Source organism: Taudactylus pleione, unplaced genomic scaffold (assembly GCF_031769625.1).
Source record: "Taudactylus pleione unplaced genomic scaffold, aTauple2 ptg000934l, whole genome shotgun sequence".
In the NCBI taxonomy this organism is placed as follows: domain Eukaryota; kingdom Metazoa; phylum Chordata; class Amphibia; order Anura; family Myobatrachidae; genus Taudactylus; species Taudactylus pleione.
In genome coordinates, this window is record NW_028285335.1 from 2,495,081 (window position 1) to 2,515,582 (window position 20,502).

At 47.2% G+C, this 20,502-nt stretch overlaps 2 protein-coding genes across 2 annotated transcripts in view; one reads left to right on the forward strand and one right to left on the reverse strand.

Moving 5' to 3' along the window:
- SHQ1 (SHQ1, H/ACA ribonucleoprotein assembly factor) overlaps positions 1 to 5,732 on the reverse strand; it is a 186,502-nt gene extending 180,770 nt beyond the window's left edge. The window contains exon 1 of the mRNA XM_088459759.1: positions 5,669 to 5,732. The gene's annotated coding sequence lies outside the window, so the exon portion shown is untranslated. The remainder of the gene's footprint in view (positions 1 to 5,668) is intronic.
- Positions 5,733 to 5,824: 92 nt separating this feature from the next.
- The window catches only part of GXYLT2 (glucoside xylosyltransferase 2), a 40,665-nt gene continuing 25,987 nt past the window's right edge, over positions 5,825 to 20,502 (forward strand). The window contains exon 1 of the mRNA XM_088459762.1: positions 5,825 to 6,275. Within this exon, the coding sequence (XP_088315888.1) occupies positions 6,028 to 6,275 (248 nt within the window). The 5' untranslated portion in view covers positions 5,825 to 6,027. The remainder of the gene's footprint in view (positions 6,276 to 20,502) is intronic.

A 20,502-nucleotide genomic window follows, 5' to 3' on the forward strand; every position in this document is an offset into this window, starting at 1 on the left:
CTCTTTTTCCCTCCCCTCTGCTTTCTTATTGGCTTCTGTCACCTCCCCACTCCTCTTCTTATTGGCAGGTATGAGTTTAAAATAAAGTCACTGCTTTGCTATATAAAGTAATGAGGTGTTCCCAGGCATGGCCACAAAGTGTTATTTGAAAGGTCTTTTAAAAAATACTGTCTCAGAAGACCTGAAATAATGGTGGTAGACAGAACATGATTAGTAGTACTCACATTAATATAGGTGCATGGTGCAATGTATATTTGCAAAGAAGGAGCATATCTGAGAAGGGATCCTCCCATAGGTGTTCCCACTCCAGTGAAAGCTGCTTGTGGCCGTAATTGCAGTAATAATCTCCTCTATTGACTAATAACAATGATTCAATGGAGATAATAGTCAGATCCTAGGTGCTATACATAAATAAAACAGCGCCAAAGGAGCGACCCCTTAATGTCAGATAGTGCATCACCGAAGCATTCTGGACCTGATTCAGACCTGCTCGCTAAGGCGCGATCGCTCGCTGTGAGCGATTTTTCACCCATCTGCGCATGCGTATAATTCGTAGTGCGCGTGCGCAAGCCATTCGTTGCGATCTGATTTTGGTAGCTCATAAGCCACTATCAGGTTGCTGCTTTGAGTGACAGATAGTGCCGTTTATGGGTGGTAACAGGGGAAGGTGCTTGTGGACGGGGGGGTGGATGTGGAAACGCAGGCGTGTCTGGCCGCCAAAACGCAGTTTAAAGGGGCGTGCATAATTAGCAAAGTAGCGTCATTCAACACGTCACCTGCATGTATTTCAGCCAGCGCTGATCGCTGTGCTTGCGGCAGGCTAAGGCAACCCCAATGGGATGCGAGTAGCTCCGATGGCTCCCGATTCCCGATTAATCCTTCATTTCCCAGAGATGACGTGTGTTTTGCGAGTGGCAAGGGGGCGTCTACAGACATTTGCTAGCGGACTTTGCCGTAGCTCACTAAAACATAGTGGGTGTCCTTACGCGAAGTAGTGCGAGCGCTTAATTTAAATATCCTGCCCCTTTTTGCCAGAGAGCAATCGCATCTTGCGGGCGGGTCTGAATGAGCTCCTCTATTCCCCCAATGGGACCTCAATGCCCAGCTTAATACTGCCACTGATTGCTGTTTTTCTCATTTCAGTATTTCCCCGCAGGCTGGCCATACTACACTGACACAGTCGAGTACAGGGAGGGGGCGCTGCGACATGCACTTTGTCCGGGCGCCATGGTTCCACGCTACTCCTCTGCCTGTGGCACTTATAGAGGGGTGAACACCGCCGTTTATTCCCTTGCCCCGGGCACCCAAACCCCCTAGTTACGCCCCTGAATTGACCCATAAAAGCAAAGCATAATCTGATGAAGAGTAGCTACTTCATCTGTCGCCTGGTACTATAAGGTGTGTTATTTAGGTCTCCTGTCAACGTGAAATTTATTGTCAGACTGCGGGGTGGGGTGAACGCTGCAAGCAATTGACACAAGATGAAGAGCCTAATGGGCCAATAGCTGTGATGGCATGCTGTCCGCAGGTTTCCCCTACTAGGCAGCAGCTGACTAGGGATCTGTAGAACAAGATACAGACCTGGCTGAGGGGGAAGCAGAAGGTCAGGGTCACAACAACACAAATTCAATAAATGAGGTGAGGTCATTTTTATTAGGGCCCCCCTCTTGGCGCCCCTGCCCATAGATTCAGCAACAGACGTCCAGACAAGCAAGCAGACAGCAGGTGCAATAATGGTGTCAGGGACAAGCGTATCCTGACACATGCACGTGACTCAAACGCTTGCGCAGATTACGATAATGTCTCAACTGTGTAAATATCTGCATTGCGACCATCTCTCCATCAGGCCCATAGACAGGCGCGCTGAGAGCCAAGCCCAATTAAAGGGGGCGTGGCCTAATCACGGGAGGTGTGGCCAAGCCCCCTTAGGAGAAAACAAAAAATTTTTTGCTGCCGCTGGGGAGGGGGGCACTGCGAGCCCCTCAGCCCGGCGCATAGCCAGTGGAGGGCGCGGTGTGATTGCTCCCCCCACAGGCATAGGAAACTGCTGTGGCTGCGAGCAGTCTCCCAGTGCAGCCCAGCACACAGCAGCATGTGCTGGGCTGCTGTTATGTAAGAGGGTGGGGAGGAGCTGGGCCCCTCCAGCAATCCCGGGCAATTAGTACCCACCCACCCCCTCCCTCTCGGCGCCCCTGCCCATAGATTGAATATGCAAATTACACTTCATAAGACTCTGATCTTCAGCACTGCATAGTAACAGCAATGACAGCCACTAAATCGCAGAGTGCAATTCAGCTACGTTTGCTAAGCTCTGAACCAAGCAGTGTACTGCAGCAATGATAACCACTGAGCCAACCAATGTCCCTTAGTAATGACAACCACTTTGCCACAGTTCTGCAGCAATCTACTTCTGTACATATTAATACGTGAAATCTATTCCTTTGCTAACCCTCACTGTGGAAATATTGGGACACCCTACTGGTATTAATTACAGGAAAATGCGGAAACTGCATCATGAAATCACAATGTCATAAATTGCTCAATACACTGACTCACTGTTTTGAAAATGAGAATAGAGAGTGAGATCGCAGAACCTCATTTATGCAGTGCGCTGGGGGACAACTGTAATAGGCTCTGAGTTTCATAAAGTGCATCTGAAAAAGGTGTCCCCTCGCATACGCACGGCTCTCCCATGAGACGGTTCTCTTCCATGAGTCCGTCCATTTCATGTACTGACTGAGAGAAGCGGCCAAGATGTATCCGACTCAGAATCACCACGGAGATACGCCAAGACGCATATACTTGCTACTGCACATACACGGTTTGCTAAAATTTGCTAGATGTGTGCGTCTCTGCAGAGCTGTGCGCAACTTAAAATCAAGATCATTCTCCTTAAGCGCTGCGTAATATGTTGGTGCTGTATGAATAAATTGTAATAATAATAATAATAGTGCCCATTTATATATCTGAGAGTGTCAGGAGTTGAGTAATGTGATTAGGAATAAGTGAGACTCCTCCAGCACAGAACAGCGGGTTACATACCCTGAGTGATACAATCCATATACTGAGTGATACAGTACATACCCTGAGTGATACAATCCATACACTGAGTGATACAGTGCATACACTGAGTGATACAATCCATACACTGAGTGATACAATCCATACACTGAGTGATACAGTACATACCCTGAGTGATACAATCCATATACTGAGTGATACAGTACATACCCTGAGTGATACAGTACATACACTGAGTGATACAATCCATACACTGAGTGATACAATCCATACACTGAGTGATACAGTACATACCCTGAGTGATACAATCCATATACTGAGTGATACAGTACATACCCTGAGTGATACAGTACATACACTGAGTGATACAGTACATACACTGAGTGATACAGTACATACCCTGAGTGATTCAATCCATATACTGAGTGATACAGTACATACCCTGAGTGATACAATCCATACACTGAGTGATACAGTACATACCCTGAGTGATACAATCCATACACTGAGTGATACAGTACATACCCTGAGTGATACAATCCATACACTGAGTGATACAGTACATACCCTGAGTGATACAGTACATACACTGAGTGATACAGTACATACCCTGAGTGATACAATCCATACACTGAGTGATACAGTACATACCCTGAGTGATACAGTACATACCCTGAGTGATACAATCCATATACTGAGTGATACAGTACATACCCTGAGTGATACAGTACATACACTGAGTGATACAGTACATACACTGAGTGATACAGTACATACCCTGAGTGATACAATCCATACACTGAATGATAGAATCCATACACTGAGTGATACAGTACATACCCTGAGTGATACAGCACATACATTGAGTGATACAATCCATACACTGAGTGATACAATCCATACCCTGAGTGATACAGTACATACCCTGAGTGATACAGCACATACACAGAGTGATACAATCCATACACTGAGTGATACAATCCATACACTGAGTGATACAATCCATACACTGAGTGATATAATCCATACACTGAGGGATGCAGTACAATACCATCAGTAATATAGTCCATACGGAAACAGCCGGCGGACGCGATGCCGACCGTCGGCTTCCCGACTGCTAGATCCCGGCTATGTCAGTGCTTCTTTTGGGGAGTGTCAGGCTGATTTCCCCTAATCTGACAGCACTTTTCGCCTGTTTGAGTTTCGCCGGGACGCGTTTTCGCGTCCTTTGCAATTGATTAGGGCGAAAAGCGGGGACGAGCGCGATACTTTTCTGGAGGCAAAACTAGTGATGATGGTGGAAAGTCAGGCAGGCGAAAAGTCCGGGACTTTTCGCCGCCAATTGAGGTCGGGCCTAAGTGATATAATCCATACACTGAGTGACACAGTACAGTACATACAATGAGTGATTTAATTTATACACTGAGGGACACAGTACCAGGGCCGTAGCTAGGGTAGTGTGGCCGGTGCCATCGCACAGGAGACCACAGGTCAGGGGGCGCTGTTTGGGCCTGTCAAATTTCTGTTTATTATCATTCTCACTTATAACTTCCTCTTATTTCATCCCCAGCATCTCCTGGCCTCCCCTATCACTTCCCTGGCCCTTTCCCATGAGGCCATTCCCCTTTTTTGGTTGCATCATGTCTCTTTGAAAAATGAGGGGGGCGCCAATGCTCTTTCTGGCACAGGGCACCAAAAAGTCTAGCTACGGCTCTGTACAGTACATACACTGAGTGATATAATCCATACACTGAGGGATACAGTACATATACACTGAGTGATATAATCCATACACTGAGGGATACAGTACATATACACTGAGTGATATAATCCATACACTGGGTGATACAGTACATATACACAGAGTGATATAATCCATACACTGAGTGATTCAGTACATATACACTGAGTGATATAATCCATACACTGAGTGATACAGTACATACACTGAGTGATATAATCCATACACTGAGTGATACAGTACATATACACTGAGTGATATAATCCATACACTGAGTCTGAGTGATACAGTACATATACACTGAGTGATTCAGTACATATACACTGAGTGATATAATCCATACACTGAGTGATATAATCCATACACTGGGTGATATAATCCATACACTGAGTGATTCAGTACATATACACTGAGTGATATAATCCATACACTGAGTCTGAGTGATACAGTACATATACACTGAGTGATTCAGTACATATACACTGAGTGATATAATCCATACACTGAGTGATATAATCCATACACTGGGTGATATAATCCATACACTGAGTGATTCAGTACATATACACTGAGTGATATAATCCATACACTGAGTCTGAGTGATACAGTACATATACACTGAGTGATTCAGTACATATACACTGAGTGATATAATCCATACACTGAGTGATATAATCCATACACTGGGTGATATAATCCATACACTGAGTGATTCAGTACATATACACTGAGTGATATAATCCATACACTGAGTCTGAGTGATACAGTACATATACACTGAGTGATTCAGTACATATACACTGAGTGATATAATCCATACACTGGGTGATATAATCCATACACTGAGTGATTCAGTACATATACACTGAGTGATATAATCCATACACTGAGTGATATAATCCATACACTGAGTCTGAGTGATACAGTACGTAGTGATACAACGTAGCAGTAGTTGGCGTCCTCTCCTTTCCGTACTGTTACTGTAATCAGAGCACTGTGTGTAACAGGCATCAGCTCCCACCTCCTCCTCATGTGTCACACGCTGGTCAGAGGGAGCTCCGGCTACACACATTACGGTAAAATCCCTCCTCCTCCTCTCAGCCCTGGGTCTCCTCTCCTCTGCCCCCTCCCCCGTCCCTGACAATCGGATACGTGGTGTTGCTGCTGCCCCGGAGCTCCCGGTGGAAGCTGCACAGAATGCTACACAGGGCGGCAGCCCCTAGGGGTGAGAGCCCGGGATGAGGGCCCCCTATTGACCCTGCACCATGAGGATCCACTGCAAGCTTCTGGCCAGCCTGCTCTGTCTGGGGGGTCTCCTGGTCTTATATCTTTTGCTGGGGGGTGCAGAGGAGCCCCCTGTCAGAGGGATCCGGGGAACCAAAGCCCCTGCTTCCCCCTCTGGACATGGCAAGGTGCAGCCCACCACCCCAGTGCACTTCAGGGCCATAGAGGGTCACAAACCCAAAGGAGATCCCAGGCTGAGAAAGAAGAAAAGCAATGTCAGAGTACCAAGGTAAGAAACCGGCTGCATGCAGTCTCCCCTGGCTCCTCAGCTCTCATTCCTGCTGCAGAACATCTTGCAAGACAGCTGTCAATCATTCACCTTCTTGCATGCAGCAGAGTGACTGACACAGCCATCAGAATATCTCAATGACCTGTAATGCATACAGAGGAGAAGGCATCCACAGTATTGGCTATGCAGCTCTTGGTACCCTTAACAGCAAGTGTCTTGAAGGGCTTTCTGGATCTTGTGGTTCTCCCATAGCTGGGGAGCCGCAGTTGGCTGAAACTTTGTTTTATTTCTAATCCTACTTGAAAACAGACTTCCTGCACTCTTCCAAAAAGCCCTGAAGTGTTTTTGATGTAATGGCTGCACAGAGGGTGATTAGTGTTGCATTAAGTGAATTATTTCCTTGGTCTGTGAGGAAATGGGCTAGATGAAATGTCTCGGTAGTGCCATCATTTTGAAGAGAAGCACGTGTTTTATAGTTTGATCATTGCCAAAAAGTTGTCTGACTGTGGCATAAAAGTTCACATTGCAACCGATGTTGCCAGCTTTGCGGAGCCAGAGCAGCGAGTCGCACATCTGTGATGTTAGAAACCAGCCCAGCTGTCTTTACACTGAGACTCCTGGGGGCTGGTTAACTAAACAGCGTGAAGAATTAGCATTATAATTATACATAAACGAAGGAGGATTTTGTTTACGGACTGTCTCCTTGCGCTAGTGTATTATTATTATTGGGAGTTGTGTTTTCAGTAATTGTATGGGTATTGAGTCTGAGATGACCAGTCACAGTTTGCACTACATTTAGGTGTGACTTGTAGTATTTAGGGGCAATTACACTTCTCATGGAGTACCCTGTGGAATTTTAAAATACGATTTTAATATTGTTTTTACAACTGCACTGTATTTTAAATGAGAACCGCAAGATAAAATATTTTAGCGATCCAGTGGCTGTCCAAAAAGTGGAAGGTACCCAGTACTTGCATGTTCCTGCATCAAGGGCGGTAATTACAAATATCAGCGCCTTTGGCCATGCACCCCAAGCCCTCAATGGACACTCCTTATCCAGGCTTAACAGTTTGGGGAAGTTTAAATGTAACCCACAGCGGAGAGTTGTTGATGCAGCTGATTGGACAAGCCACGATGGCAACCTAATCGGCTGCAACAACCACCTTCCACTGTGCAAAGTTTATATTCGGACATCTCCAGGCTCTTATGCCTGGACATGGGCCTGGCAGAGTTAATTTGCTCTCAAACTGCAGAGACTTCCATGTTTCCCAGTTTGTGGTCTGTATGATACAGCCAGTGTTATTAGGTCTGGTTGGTAATGTTCGGTTGGGTTGTGTCATCTACTTATAGAGCAATTTTAAGCAATGACAGGAGTGGCCTATTCTCCCTGTGCCGCAAGCATAACTTCCGACTATGAGGCTCATGCTGAGTTGGGCATGTGTGCCCATTGTCTTAGTGTAAGCTATGCAAATTTTCACTGCCCATTCTCACAAAATAAAGCGTGGCCTACATCTGTATGCAGATTTGACACTTGCCCCACTTTCCTAATTGCTCTTGCCAATATTATAGGATTTCGTTGGCATAGTTTTGAACAAATGTTTTTCCCCACCTCTTAGAGGGGAGGCATTGTACCGTTCCGTAGTGTTCATTCTACCACCCTGCATTTGTCACAACCAATGCAGTTCCTAATTCCAGCCTGGGGTGTTTCTCCCTGCTCTGGTGGTTCTAGCACACTCAGCTGATGCAACAAACTGCTGATCTACCGACCAGCGTGTGCTAGAAGCACCAGAGCAGAGAGCGACACCCCAAGCAGGAAAGAGGAACTGCACGGGTTGTGACAGAGGTGCAGGGTGTTAGAATAGGAATCAGTATGATACCGCCGGCCGCATTGTCCTAATCCCGACAGCCCGGCAGGGGTAAAGATCCTGATCGTTCATTTTGATTAGTATAGCTAACCTTACTCCCTACCCTAACCCTCCTTTAGGGGTGCCTAACCCTAACCCTCCCCCCCCATTCCCTGTAGCCTAACCCTAAGTCTCCCGGGGGGGTGCCTACCCCTAAGTCTCCCCCTGGAGCCCTTATCCTAACCCTCCCCCCCCCACCGCACTCGGCACCCGGCCTCCCTTCGATCAGTATGCCGGGTGTTGGGCTCCTGGCGTAGGTCTAATGACAGGCGTCAGGATTTTGACGCTTGTCATTAGTACCTTGCCCGGGATTAGACAGTCTGGAAGTGGGCAGTCGGGATTTCGTCCGTCGGCCTCCCGCTAGAATGAACACTAGCTCCGGAGCGGCACATCACACCGATGTCGGATAATTTAATTACTCCCTTAGTTAGAGGTAGGAGTTCTGGTCAATGACTATCCAAGAGGGGTTTATATGAGGTGGTTCCATCATAAAGTCCTACTAGGCCTAGTTCCATATGTAGACATTGGACCAATGCTTTTGTTTTTTTTTATTTTCATGAGTCATCGGTCTGTGGCGTTATTTCAAGACTTATTATATTACATAAGTTCTACTCATTATTACTAATTCCCAATTTTACTTTCAGACATTTACTTGTGTTTTGCAAAGCCTTATAGATCTGTTAGTATTCCTTACTGGGCCAAACTTGTAAAGAGTATTTACTCTTTGGCAGATGTGACACAAAGCTTTGGCGGAAGGGTCAGTCTGTAATTCCTGTTGGCTCTGCAGAATGTTAAAACTTTATGCTGTGCTGGAAATGTTTTAAAATTCTAATGTGTGTTTTTTTTTTTTTAGCCAAGCTTTTCTATTCTGTGTTGCGTAATGAAAATTGGCCAGTCTTGTATGCCTGCGTATCAAATGTTATGTGTTATTTTTTTATTATAATTTATTTATGACATTATTCTAATGTAGCTGTGTGTTCTCGGATACAGGTTGAGTCTCCCATATCCAAAATGCTTGGGACCAGGGGTATTTTGGATAACGGAATATTCCGTATTTTGGAATATTTGCATATTATAATGAAATATCTTGGGAATGGGACCCCAATATACACACAGAATGCATTTATGTGTTATATACACACAGCCTGCAGGTAATTTTATACAATATTTTCAATAATTTTGTGGCTCAAGCAAAGTTTGTGTACAGAAATGAAATTAATTTATGTTTCATATACACTTTATACACACAGCCTGCAGGTAATTTTATACAATATTTTTAATAATTTGTGCCTTAGACACAGTTTGTGTACATTGAACCATCAAAAATCAAAGGTTTCATTTTCTCAGTCATGCCAAAATTATTCCGTATTTCGGAATATTTGGATATGGGAGACTCAACCTGTACAATGTTTAACGATGCATGTGCTGCACTAAAAAATCTATTTATAACAGGTATTGATAGTGGTCTTCCCAAATACTATCACACGGTGATAGCACTTGTGCCTGTTAGTACGGTTGGACAATGACCTCACACGCGGTGATAGCACTGGTGCCTGTTAGTACGGTTGGACGATGACCTCACACGTGGTGATAGCACTGGTGTCTGTTAGTACGGTTGGACGATGACCTCACACGTGGTGATAGCACTGGTGTCTGTTAATGCGGTTGGACGATGATCTGACACACAGTGATAGCACTGGTGCCTGTTAGTACGGTTGGACGATGACCTCATTCACAGTGATAGCACTGGTGCCTGTTAGTACGGTCGGACGATGACCTCATACACAGTGATAGCACTGGTGCCTATAAGTGTGGTTGGACGATGACCTGACACACGGTGATAGCACTGCACGGGTTGTGACAGATGCACCAACGCAGAGAGCGACACCCCAGGCAGGAAAGAGGAACTGCGCTGGTCTTGACAAGTGCAGGGTGCTAGAATGAACACTACATAGTGACGCTCCTATGGTCCTCTCTTACTGTACATTAGTTTGCTTGTTATCTGGCAGTAACTTGATTCCCTTTCAGCTCTATGAATTAAATGTGACTTAGTGAATATAACACTTTCTCTGCTCACATCTTTACCAGTTTTACAGTGAGAGTCTATAAGCGCTGATCATATATTGTCTTATCACAGATGTTTGCCTTTTTTTTTTTTTCTGGCAGAGGTTTTATAATGGCTTCTCCTGATAGAATCTGGGAAATAGAACAAGGTTACGCAGCCAGGATCTCATTTTATGTGTATTGAGGGTTGTAGAAGGGGGTGTTCATTCCCAGCCCTACATGGCAGCCGCGCAGTAAAGGTTTAGGGCCTGATTCAGACCCGCTCACTATCTGCGTACGCTTGCTGGATGAGTATGCAAATTTGTCAAAGTGACACCACGGGAAGCGAACGCTCGCCAAGGCATAAGCACGCCCACCATGTCTTAGCGAGCGGCCACTTTGTCTGAGCGTACGCCCAATCGCACAGGCAGAGCCGCCCACCAGCACATGTCATCACCAGGAAGTGTATTAAAACATTGGTACATCGAGCACCATCGGATGCTAACGCAGTGCTTGCGGTTGCTTTACCCTACCACAAGCATTGCGAGGAAATCAGTGTAAAAAACCTCAAATGACGTGTACTATGACGCTGCCTGTTAATTATGCACGCCTCTAAAACGGCGTTGAAACACTCAGGCATGCCTGCGTTCGCATCTCCAACCCCCTGTTATTAGGATCCTGCCCGTTACCACCCACAAACGGCCTCTCTTGTCACTCATTACACTGGGCTGCCTTTGCTGGGCGAGCGAGAGGGTTGCGATCGCAGTGTGTAGTTCACGCACGCGCAGAACGAAGCATGTGCGTACACAGAACATCGGGCCGCTTGCGAGGTATATTTACTAAAGCTTCTAAAACCGACAAATGGTGATGTCGCCAAAAGCAACCAATGAGATTCTGTGTGTCATTTTCTAGAATGCAATAGAGAATTGTTAGCTAGAATCTGATTGGTTGCCATGGGCAACATCACCACTTGTTTGTTTTAGAAGCTTTAGTAAATCTACCCCTGTGAGCTTTATTTATGACTGTAAGAAGATTATTGGTAAAAAATGAAAAGTGATATTAATTAATAGGAAATATAACTGTTGTTATTGCAAATTTAAATCTCCACAATTAGTTTCATTCTGATAGAAGTGTAAAAATATACTGTAGTGTGTTTGTCCGTTAAGTGAGCATGGGGAGGAAATTGCTCCGTTCTTTCCAGTTCCACTTTGTTACAAAGTTGGCAGAACGCGTTACGTCTCTGTAGACTTTGGCAAGCGCTATAATGCAGAATTGTGCAAGTTATCCAATTTTCATTTAAGACATATGTTTTAAAGGATTTGTGCGTTTTCACAGCTTTATACGAGGAAAAGAAAAACATAGTTTCAGCATGAGATTTGGTGTTATATAGGATTCTCTACACTAGCATTCAGTGGTTTTTATTCTTCATAGCTGACTTGGTAATAAGTTGTGTTACATGAGTGGAAGTGACCAGGGGCCCACCAGCAGGTATGGTGAGCGATGCTCCCTTTCACGGTGTTGGTGACAGCTGGAGCATGTAGGAATGCTGGTCGCCCATCAACCCAAGGTCTGCTCCTCGTACGTCCTTCCGCAGTCTCTGCACTCGCTGATCGCAGGGGGCAAAGTGACCAATCAGCATTCATTAATCTAGCGGAGCCAGGACTGACAGCATGAGCTGAAGAACCACATGACCTCTCCCCCCTTTTATATTGGGACAATGCTTGATTCCGAAACTTAAGCTGGAATACACATGTACATTAGGGGATGTAGTCAGGATCCCGAAGGTCACAATACAGACACCGGCATCCTGACGGTCACAATCCCGACTGACTTTGACGGTGAGTATTAAAATCAGCGATTGAACAATAACGATATCGTTCAATCGGTCACAAATCGGTCATGAAAATGATCAACGATGCGCGCTCCCGCTGGTCGTTTTTGACATCTATCATCGCCCGAACATGCTGGTCAATCTGCTGATAACGTCAGATTGCCCATGTTCAGGGATGAGGGAGGGTGCCTACACTGAATGACTGATCGCTCAATGTAGGCACAGCACCGACTGTGAAACAACTGCATGATTACAATGACGTAACCGTGCAGTCTTTTCACAGTCTGCTAGTGGATGTGCCCCATTAGGCTTTGGGAGGGGACGGATAGCGTTATGCTGCGGTAGGGGAGGGATAGGGTTAGCTGCGAGCGGGGACAGTTAGGGTTAGGCTGCGGTAGGGGAGGGTTAGGGTTAGGCATTAGGGGGAGGGTTAGGGTTACAATGTTCATAAATGCACCTTTTCACAACCCATGCAGTTCCTCTTTCCTGCCTGGGGTGTCGCTCTCTGCTGTCCTGAAAGAGGAACTGCACGGTTTGTGACAGGTGCATGGTGCTAGAATGAGCACCAGGGTGAGGCTGCGGGAGCAGGCGGCTGGGGTGAGGCTGCGGGAGCAGGCGGTTGGGGTGAGGCTGCGGGAGCAGGCGGCTGGGGTGAGGCTGCGGGAGCAGGCGGCTGGGGTGAGGCTGCGGGAGCAGGCGGCTGGGGTGAGGCTGCGGGAGCAGGCGGTTGGGGTGAGGCTGCGGGAGCAGGCGGTTGGGGTGAGGCTGCGGGAGCAGGCGGTTGGGGTGAGGCTGCGGGAGCAGGCGGCTGGGGTGAGGCTGCGGGAGCAGGCGGCTGGGGTGAGGCTGCGGGAGGGGAGGGTGTGTGTGTATGTATATATGTATGTATATATATATCGAGACATGCAGGCTATGCAACCCAGACATCAAGATATGCAGTCTATATGGGCCAAATATTGAGAAATTTATTTATTACCAATGATTTATATAGCGCGTACATAGGCCCTGATTCAGAGCCGGACGCTCTGACAGAGCGCTCGTTCTGAATCAAGGCCGTCCCTGCACCTTTTTGGAGCGGCCTCCCGGCCGCTTGCATAGCTGTGGGTGACCACACCTATGCGAGCAGCCAAAATGATGGTCGCGATGGTCAAGACCATCGTGGCCATCGGGCTTGCGACGAGACCCTGCGGTAGGGTCTCGCTGCCGCCAGCCCAGGAGTGCTTTTGGCTCTCGTTGTGCGCATGCGCACTTGGGAGCCGGCTCTCGTTATGCGCATTTGGGCGCCATCGACCCGCTTGCGAGCGCTCATCGCTCGCGAGCGGGTCTGAATCAGGCCCATATTCTGCATCTTAATAAAGAATATTTGGCCATTCTCATCAGAGCTTACAATCTATGTTCCCGACCACATGCACACATACACACTAGGGTCATTTTTTATTTTATTTTATTTGTTGGGAGCCAATGATTCTGCCAGTATATTTTCAGATTGTAGAAGGAAACCGGAGTTCTCACAGGAAACCCACAAGCACAGGGAGAATATGCAAATGCCGCACAGTTAGGGCCGTAGAGGCAATTGAACCCAAGACCTCAGTGCTGTGAGGCAGTAATGCTAACTATTCTACCATTCGTGCTGGAGCCTGTACCGTACCCTCTATGTACCAAGAAGTGCATCCTGTGTGCCTCATCCATCAGGAACCCACATATATTTAGTCTATCAGCCCCAATCCAATATCCTCTGTCTACCGTCTGACTCTCCACTATCGTACTATCCTCTGGTCCCCTGGCTGGCCAGGTAGTGTTCTTCCATGAAGGACCGTAACGGTAGTCGTCCGATCAATCAGCCACTCAGGCATCACAAAAGTTTTTTTATTTATTGTGTCAGTATACAAAACAGCACGACAATGCTCATTCATTATCTGTGAGCATAATTCTCTTCTAGTTGTTAAATCCATGAGATAAAATCAGCAGCAATCCCCTTACATCCATGCAGGATCAATGTCTTGCCGTCCTGCCTCTGTTTAGCGAATGACACTTGATAAACAGCTTGTCTAAGGAGATGTGAGGCAAGGAACTCTTTATAGAGCAGTAATTGATTGATCTGCCACAGGGAAAATGGATACAAATGTGCTTTTTGATGTTTCCTATTCCCTCCTGGTAGCGGTTAGACGAAAAGACACCACACAGAATTGTAGTACGTTATGGATTGTATTTTTATTTTTTTTTACCTTCAGTTTGAACGGTTTTCTCTGCAGGTAAACTTAAAGTTGGGAACCCCCTTACCAATCAATTAAATGTAGCGAGGCAATTGTAGTTATGAGACTGGCGGCTGCAATGCTGCCGGTCTCAATACCGACATCCAAATCCCGACAAGGGACTTAAGATAGGCGTCAAAATAATGATTCCATATCTTAATCCCGAAGCCAGAACGCCGAAGGACGCCTAGCCAAACGAGGTAAGTCTGGGGCGCCCTTAGTGCTAACCGCGGGGGTGGGGGGGGTTAGGTTTAGGCACTGAGGGGGGGTTAGGTTTAGGCACTAATGGGGAGGTTTAGGGTGTGGGGAGGGTAAAGGTTAGGCTACAAGAAGGGAGGGTTAGGGGGGGTAAGGGTATGCCGCTATTGGTATTCTGACTGGGGGCATCTCGACAGCCGCCATTACATGCCAATTCCATTCGGAGCATAGGACTATCATGAGATGCTTGGGATGAAAGGTTGTTCAGCTTAATGAAGGTTTTAAGGGGGCAATTCAGTTGTTAGCGCCCCCGGCTGTGACTAATGGGCGCCCGACGGAGCAATTAAATTGTTGCTCCGTTCCGGCGCAACAGACACCAACATTTCCGCTCACAGCCTCCTGATAGCCAGAGGAATAACTTTTTAGATGGGTTTAGCCATTTTACGCGGTAAAACCTGGTCTAATTGGGCGCAACAAGCGTGATAATTAGCTCGCCTTTAAAAACCAGTTGTATCATCCACAAAGACTCTTTGGGGTAAATTTACTAAAGGTTAGTTTTGGTTCTAAATCAGAACAGACTTATGGACATCGGATTGCTGCCAAATATCCGGCTATTTATCATTAGTCGGGTTTCACCTTCAAATAAAACCCGACGTCGATGGCAGTCTGTTTTTGCAGCTCTAATAAAGGTACGTATCCACTAGCAGATAGTGGAACGACAGTACGATTACAAAATCATAATCGTACAGTCGTTCCCCTTCCCCTGCAGTGCCTACACTGGGCCTGATTCAGAGCTGAACGCTCTGACCAGAGCGCTCGCTCTGAATCAGTGCCCTCCTACCTGAAAATGGAGCGGCCTCCTGGCCGCTCGCATAACTGTGGGTGACCACCCACAGCATATGCCAGCGGCCAAAAAGATGGTCGCGATGGTCTTTGACCATCGCGACCATCGGGCTTGCGACGAGACCCTGCAGTAGGGTCTCGCTGCCGCAAGCCCAGGAGTGATTTTGGCTCTATCAGAGCCAAAATCACTCCCACTGACATCATTACTGATGTCAGTGAGGCCAGCTTCAGACGGTAGGCGTTCCCATGGGAACGCCTCCGTCTGGCAGCCACGCCCCCAGCACGCCCACCAAAGGGGGCGTGCTGTCAATCAACATCGACAGCACGCCCCCTTTGGTGCGAGACCCAGAGCGACGGAGAGCCCGTCGCTATACGGGTCTCGCGCATGCGCACGACGGAGCTCCCTCCGTCGTGCGCATGCGCAGTGGGGCAACATCGACCCGCTTGCGAGCGTCCTTTGCTCGCGAGCGGGTCTGAATGACCCCCACTGAACGATATGTCATTCAGTGTAGGCACCTTCCCTCATCCCTGAACATGGTCAATCTGTCGTTATCGGCAGATTGACCAGCATGTTCAGGCGAAGATTGATGTCAAAAACGATCCAGCGGGAGCGCGCATCGCTGGTCGTTTTCGACATTTTCATGCACGATTAATGAGCGATTGAACGATATCGTTATCGTTCAATCGCTCCTTTTAATCGGTAAGTGGATACGCGGCTTAAATGTTGTCGGGTTTGATCTTTCAGTTCAAAATCACAGCAAATAGAACTGAAAACTACAGCAAACCTGGCCAGACAGAAGCACTGCACAGATTACTATGGTCTGTGAAGGTTTTGTTACTGTAAACTGTAAAGAATGGGTTACATTTAAAAAAAATATATAGAATTTGTGGGGTCCCCCCACCCAAATAAAGAACCAGCCCCGGATTTCTCAGCTTGGGCTGGTATGGGAAAATACAAGCCCGGGCTTAACCAGCCTTGGGGATAATGCTATAGCCGGAGACCTACAGCATGGGGTTACATTAACCAGCCCCAAACTGGTCAACTCTGGTCTGGAATTCCTCAAAAAACGGAGACCAAAAAAATAAAATGGCGAAAGTACTAGACAGGGAACGGGAGCTTTCGGGTTAAGGCTTTGGTTGCTGGGACTACTAATCCAGAACACCCTGCTTTCCCATGCAGTTACAGAACTTCTGTGTGTCAGGTTTGTGTATTATGTGCACTGAACTTTACACACCTGCACCTGACACTGCGACAGTCAAGGTTAGGCAACTGGTGGGTCTTTAGCTGTCAGAGAATTATAACTGCTGGGACTTGTAGTGATAGCTGTTATAGTTTAAATGTAAGTATTTTTCCATTTAAAGGAATCTCAGCAGTCAAGACTAAACGTTTTAATAGCTATTATAGGGATACCTATGTACGTATCTGTTGTGTTTTGTTTTTACTCGCATATAGCTTCCCCTTAAGGGAAGGATGGCAGGATCCATGGAAAATATGTGCAAATTAATAATTAATCCAGCAGCGCGGAGTATAGGTTTTAACACGTAACAGCTTCTTTTAATATTTCATGTCGTTACCCTAAAAAGCTGGAAGGTAAATACTAATTCATACAAATGAGTTCATTCAATATTTATACTCCACTGCAACTGGAATTTAATTAAGACCTCTAAGCCTTGTCATCTCTTATTGATACATGGCACTGCGTGATAATTGGAAAGTAGTAACCTTTTAATTTCAGAAGGTGTAACACACTCCTGTATATTTATTAGCATTGATTTATATAGCGGTATGATATCCCGCACCACCACACATTTGTCCCCTCTCTATATATACATAAATAAAGCATTCCCGCTAGAATGCAGATAGGACAGGACGCAGACTCACAGCTAGGGCATCCTCTGCGCCCGCCAAAGGTGTGCGTGCTCTCAAAAAGGGGGCGTAGGCACTCAGAAGGGGTGTGTTCTTGTGACACGCCCCCAATTCGGCACACTTGGGGGCGTATCCAGCATTTACAGAGGTGCTGGGTTTCTCCCAAGCTCTCCCCTCACGGTGAATAGGTGTTGTGTGCATGCGCACGCCGTCTATTCAACCGGAGGTGAAAGGTCACCGCAACTTTTCGCACCTGTGGGACACTGCAAACCGCTGGATGGGGAAGGCACAGGGCAGGTTGTTTGAGCGTGGTGCCGCTAAAAGGGCCGGGTGCATTCTGCCCTTTTAAAATCGGGCAGGGTGCGGTGACCCGCTAAAACAACATAGCGGGAACACTATACATACATACATAAATTATTATTTTCCCTTATTTATAGGATGCCACAAGGGTTCCGCAGCACCAAGCAAAGTACATAAACAGTTGAATAGAACAAGAGAACAGTGACTTACAGTACAAGCACATGACACAATCACCGCTCAGTGAATTGATGCCATACACATCTGTCCAAGGCATCTGTTAACACTGCAGGGGAGAGCTTAGGGGCTGCCCAGCATCTCTGTGAGTGCTGGGGACGCCCCCACAATGATGTAAAGAGGGTGAGTCTTAAGTACATGCCCCCTTTTTGAGTGACCACGCCCCTTTTCAGACACGCGGAAGTGTCCTTTTGCTGGCCAGACGCCCTGTCCCAGTGCCCCTCTAGAATGAACACTATACATGGTTTACAAACATTGCTGCAACAGTGGTCATAACACTGAAATAAGCAGCAGGGTGTTAGAAACCAAGGTTAGGTGCCGTTGTAGGGAGTATGACAGGACCAGCCTGCCCATCTGGCACTTTGGGCAAATGCCATATGGGCCAGTCTGGAATCAAATCCCGGTCGAGCAGCTTCGCCTCCCGGTGCTCTGCTCGGCCGGGGATACTGAAAGACCCTTTTGCGAGCACGCGCATGTGCAGGGGGACTGCCAGAGCTGCTCAGCAGCCCCAGTCTGTCCCTGGAGTATGGAGTAGATGACAGTATAGGTAAGGGAAGGAGAAGTACGTGAGGGAAGAGGGCTCTCCTTGTGATGGCTTATATTGTAAAGGGGAGGGGAAAGGGAGCCAGTGGAGGGCTTGTAGGAGAGGGAAGGCAGATGTACGTTTGGAGAGGAAGATGAGCCGAGCAGCAGCATTGAGGACAGATTGGAGTGGACAGAGGTGGGAGTTGGAGAGGCCAGATAAGAGGAGGTTACAATAGTCCAATCTGGAGGTGACCAGTTAGTGGATGAGGGTCTTGGTAGCATCCAGGGTGAGAGGGTCTGATCCTGGAAATATTTTTGAGATGGAAGCGGCAGGACTGCGTGAGGTGTTGAATGTGTGGTTTGAAGGAGAGGGAGGAGTCCAGGATAACTCCAAGACAGCGCACTTGGGGGCTAGAGAAGATGACTACTAGTAAATGGACATGGGGCACCTGCCTCTGTCCTATCCCATTATACTTTCCCGCCTGTTCCCAGCCCTCTTCTCCAGGTGGTCTATCTTGTCGCTGTGGTGGAAGCCATGTTTGTTTTGTTGTGTGGGCGCATCATTTCATCACCCTTCAATTGAACCTTTCACTTAAAATTGTTCCGTTTGTTGGTGGTCGCTGACCCCTGCTGCAACATGATAGGTCTCAACAAAGTTATATGTAAATATTAGTCATTAGCCAAACAGCAATAACAACAGAGACGTCTGCAGGCTAAAAGAGCGCAGTTCATTTGTTTTAGCGTGCCGGATCTCTCGTCTAAAGTGACGGGAGATCGCAGGGCGATTTTTCACGTTGATCGCGCCAAAAGAAGCCGGGTTTAGCCGCATAAAATGGCTACATCTGGCCAAAGTGCTGAGCACAATCGCAAACAGTGCCGTCACTTTTCACGCATTTCAGCTCAACGCCCCCGGGGGACGCAAGCAGAAATGCCGGCGCCGGCAGCTCTCAATAGGAGCAACAATTGAATTGCTCCGTCGGGCGCGTGGAGGGGCCAAAACAATTGAATTGCGCCCAAAGCTGGTAATGCACTCTGAGAAGGAACATAAAAAATACAGGGGTCTATTTACTAAACCTTGGAAGGAGAGAAAGTGAACGGAGATAAAGTACCAGCCAATCAGCTCCTAACTGTCAAGTCACAGGCTGTGTTTGAAAAATGACAACTAGGAGCTGGTTGGCTGGTACTTTATCTTTGTTCACTTTATCTCCATCAAAGGCTTAGTAAATACACCCCACAGATAGGCCTATTACCAATGTTAAAAACACAAAAATTGACTGGTGATAAAAATGGCATCCTCACATTGGCATGTAATTACAGCTGGGTGAAGTCTGGGCCTGATTCAGAGCCGGACGCTCTTTAAGAGCGCTCGCTCTGAATCAGGGCGTGTTTTTTTTTTTGTTTGTTTGGTTGCGGCTTCCTGGCCGCTCGCTGAGCTAGCTTTTGCGAGCGGCCAGGTGATGGTCGCGACCATCGGGGCTTGCGACGAGACCCTTGTGGTAGGGTCTCATCCGTTGCAAGCCCCAGAGAGCTTCCTGCTCTAACAGAGCAGGAAGCTCTCCACTGACATCACTGGTGATGTTAGTGGTGCCTCCCACAAACGGCAGGCGTTCCTTCGGGAACGCCTCCGTTTGTGTAGCCACCCCCCCTCCCCGCCTACAAAATGGGGCGGCCCTTTTGTAGTGAGTCCCGGAGCGAGAGAATTTCTCTCTTGCTCCGGGGCATGCACATGCGCGCGTGCGCAGTACCCCACCATCGACCCGCTTGCGAGCGGGTCTGAATCAGGCCCTCTGACCCTTCCCACCAGTGTCAATGATGTTACTTCCAGAAAGTTCTGGCATAACACACATCTACAGTCTCCAAACTCTTCTGTCACTTCCCATAGTTACTCATCACATACCACCTCATCATGATCATGTTGGTCCCCGCACATTGGACCCTCAGTGACATGCTTACATCCCTAATGCTCCTCAAAGAGATACTATAAGCCACATTTGAAGTGGATTTCTGTTCCGTTCAATGGCAATTTATCCAGACAGAGGGGCGTGCACCACCAATAATTTGCCTCATCTGCAAGACCGGGCCAGATAGAGGGATTAGTGTCATCTTCCTCGCAGCTTTGTTTTCAATGCAACTTCTTCCTGTTTGTAACACAAAACCTCAGTGCACAGATACAAGAGTAGATTAAAATACTAATACAAATGTTTGCCAAGCCGGAGAGGAAGTCCCATCT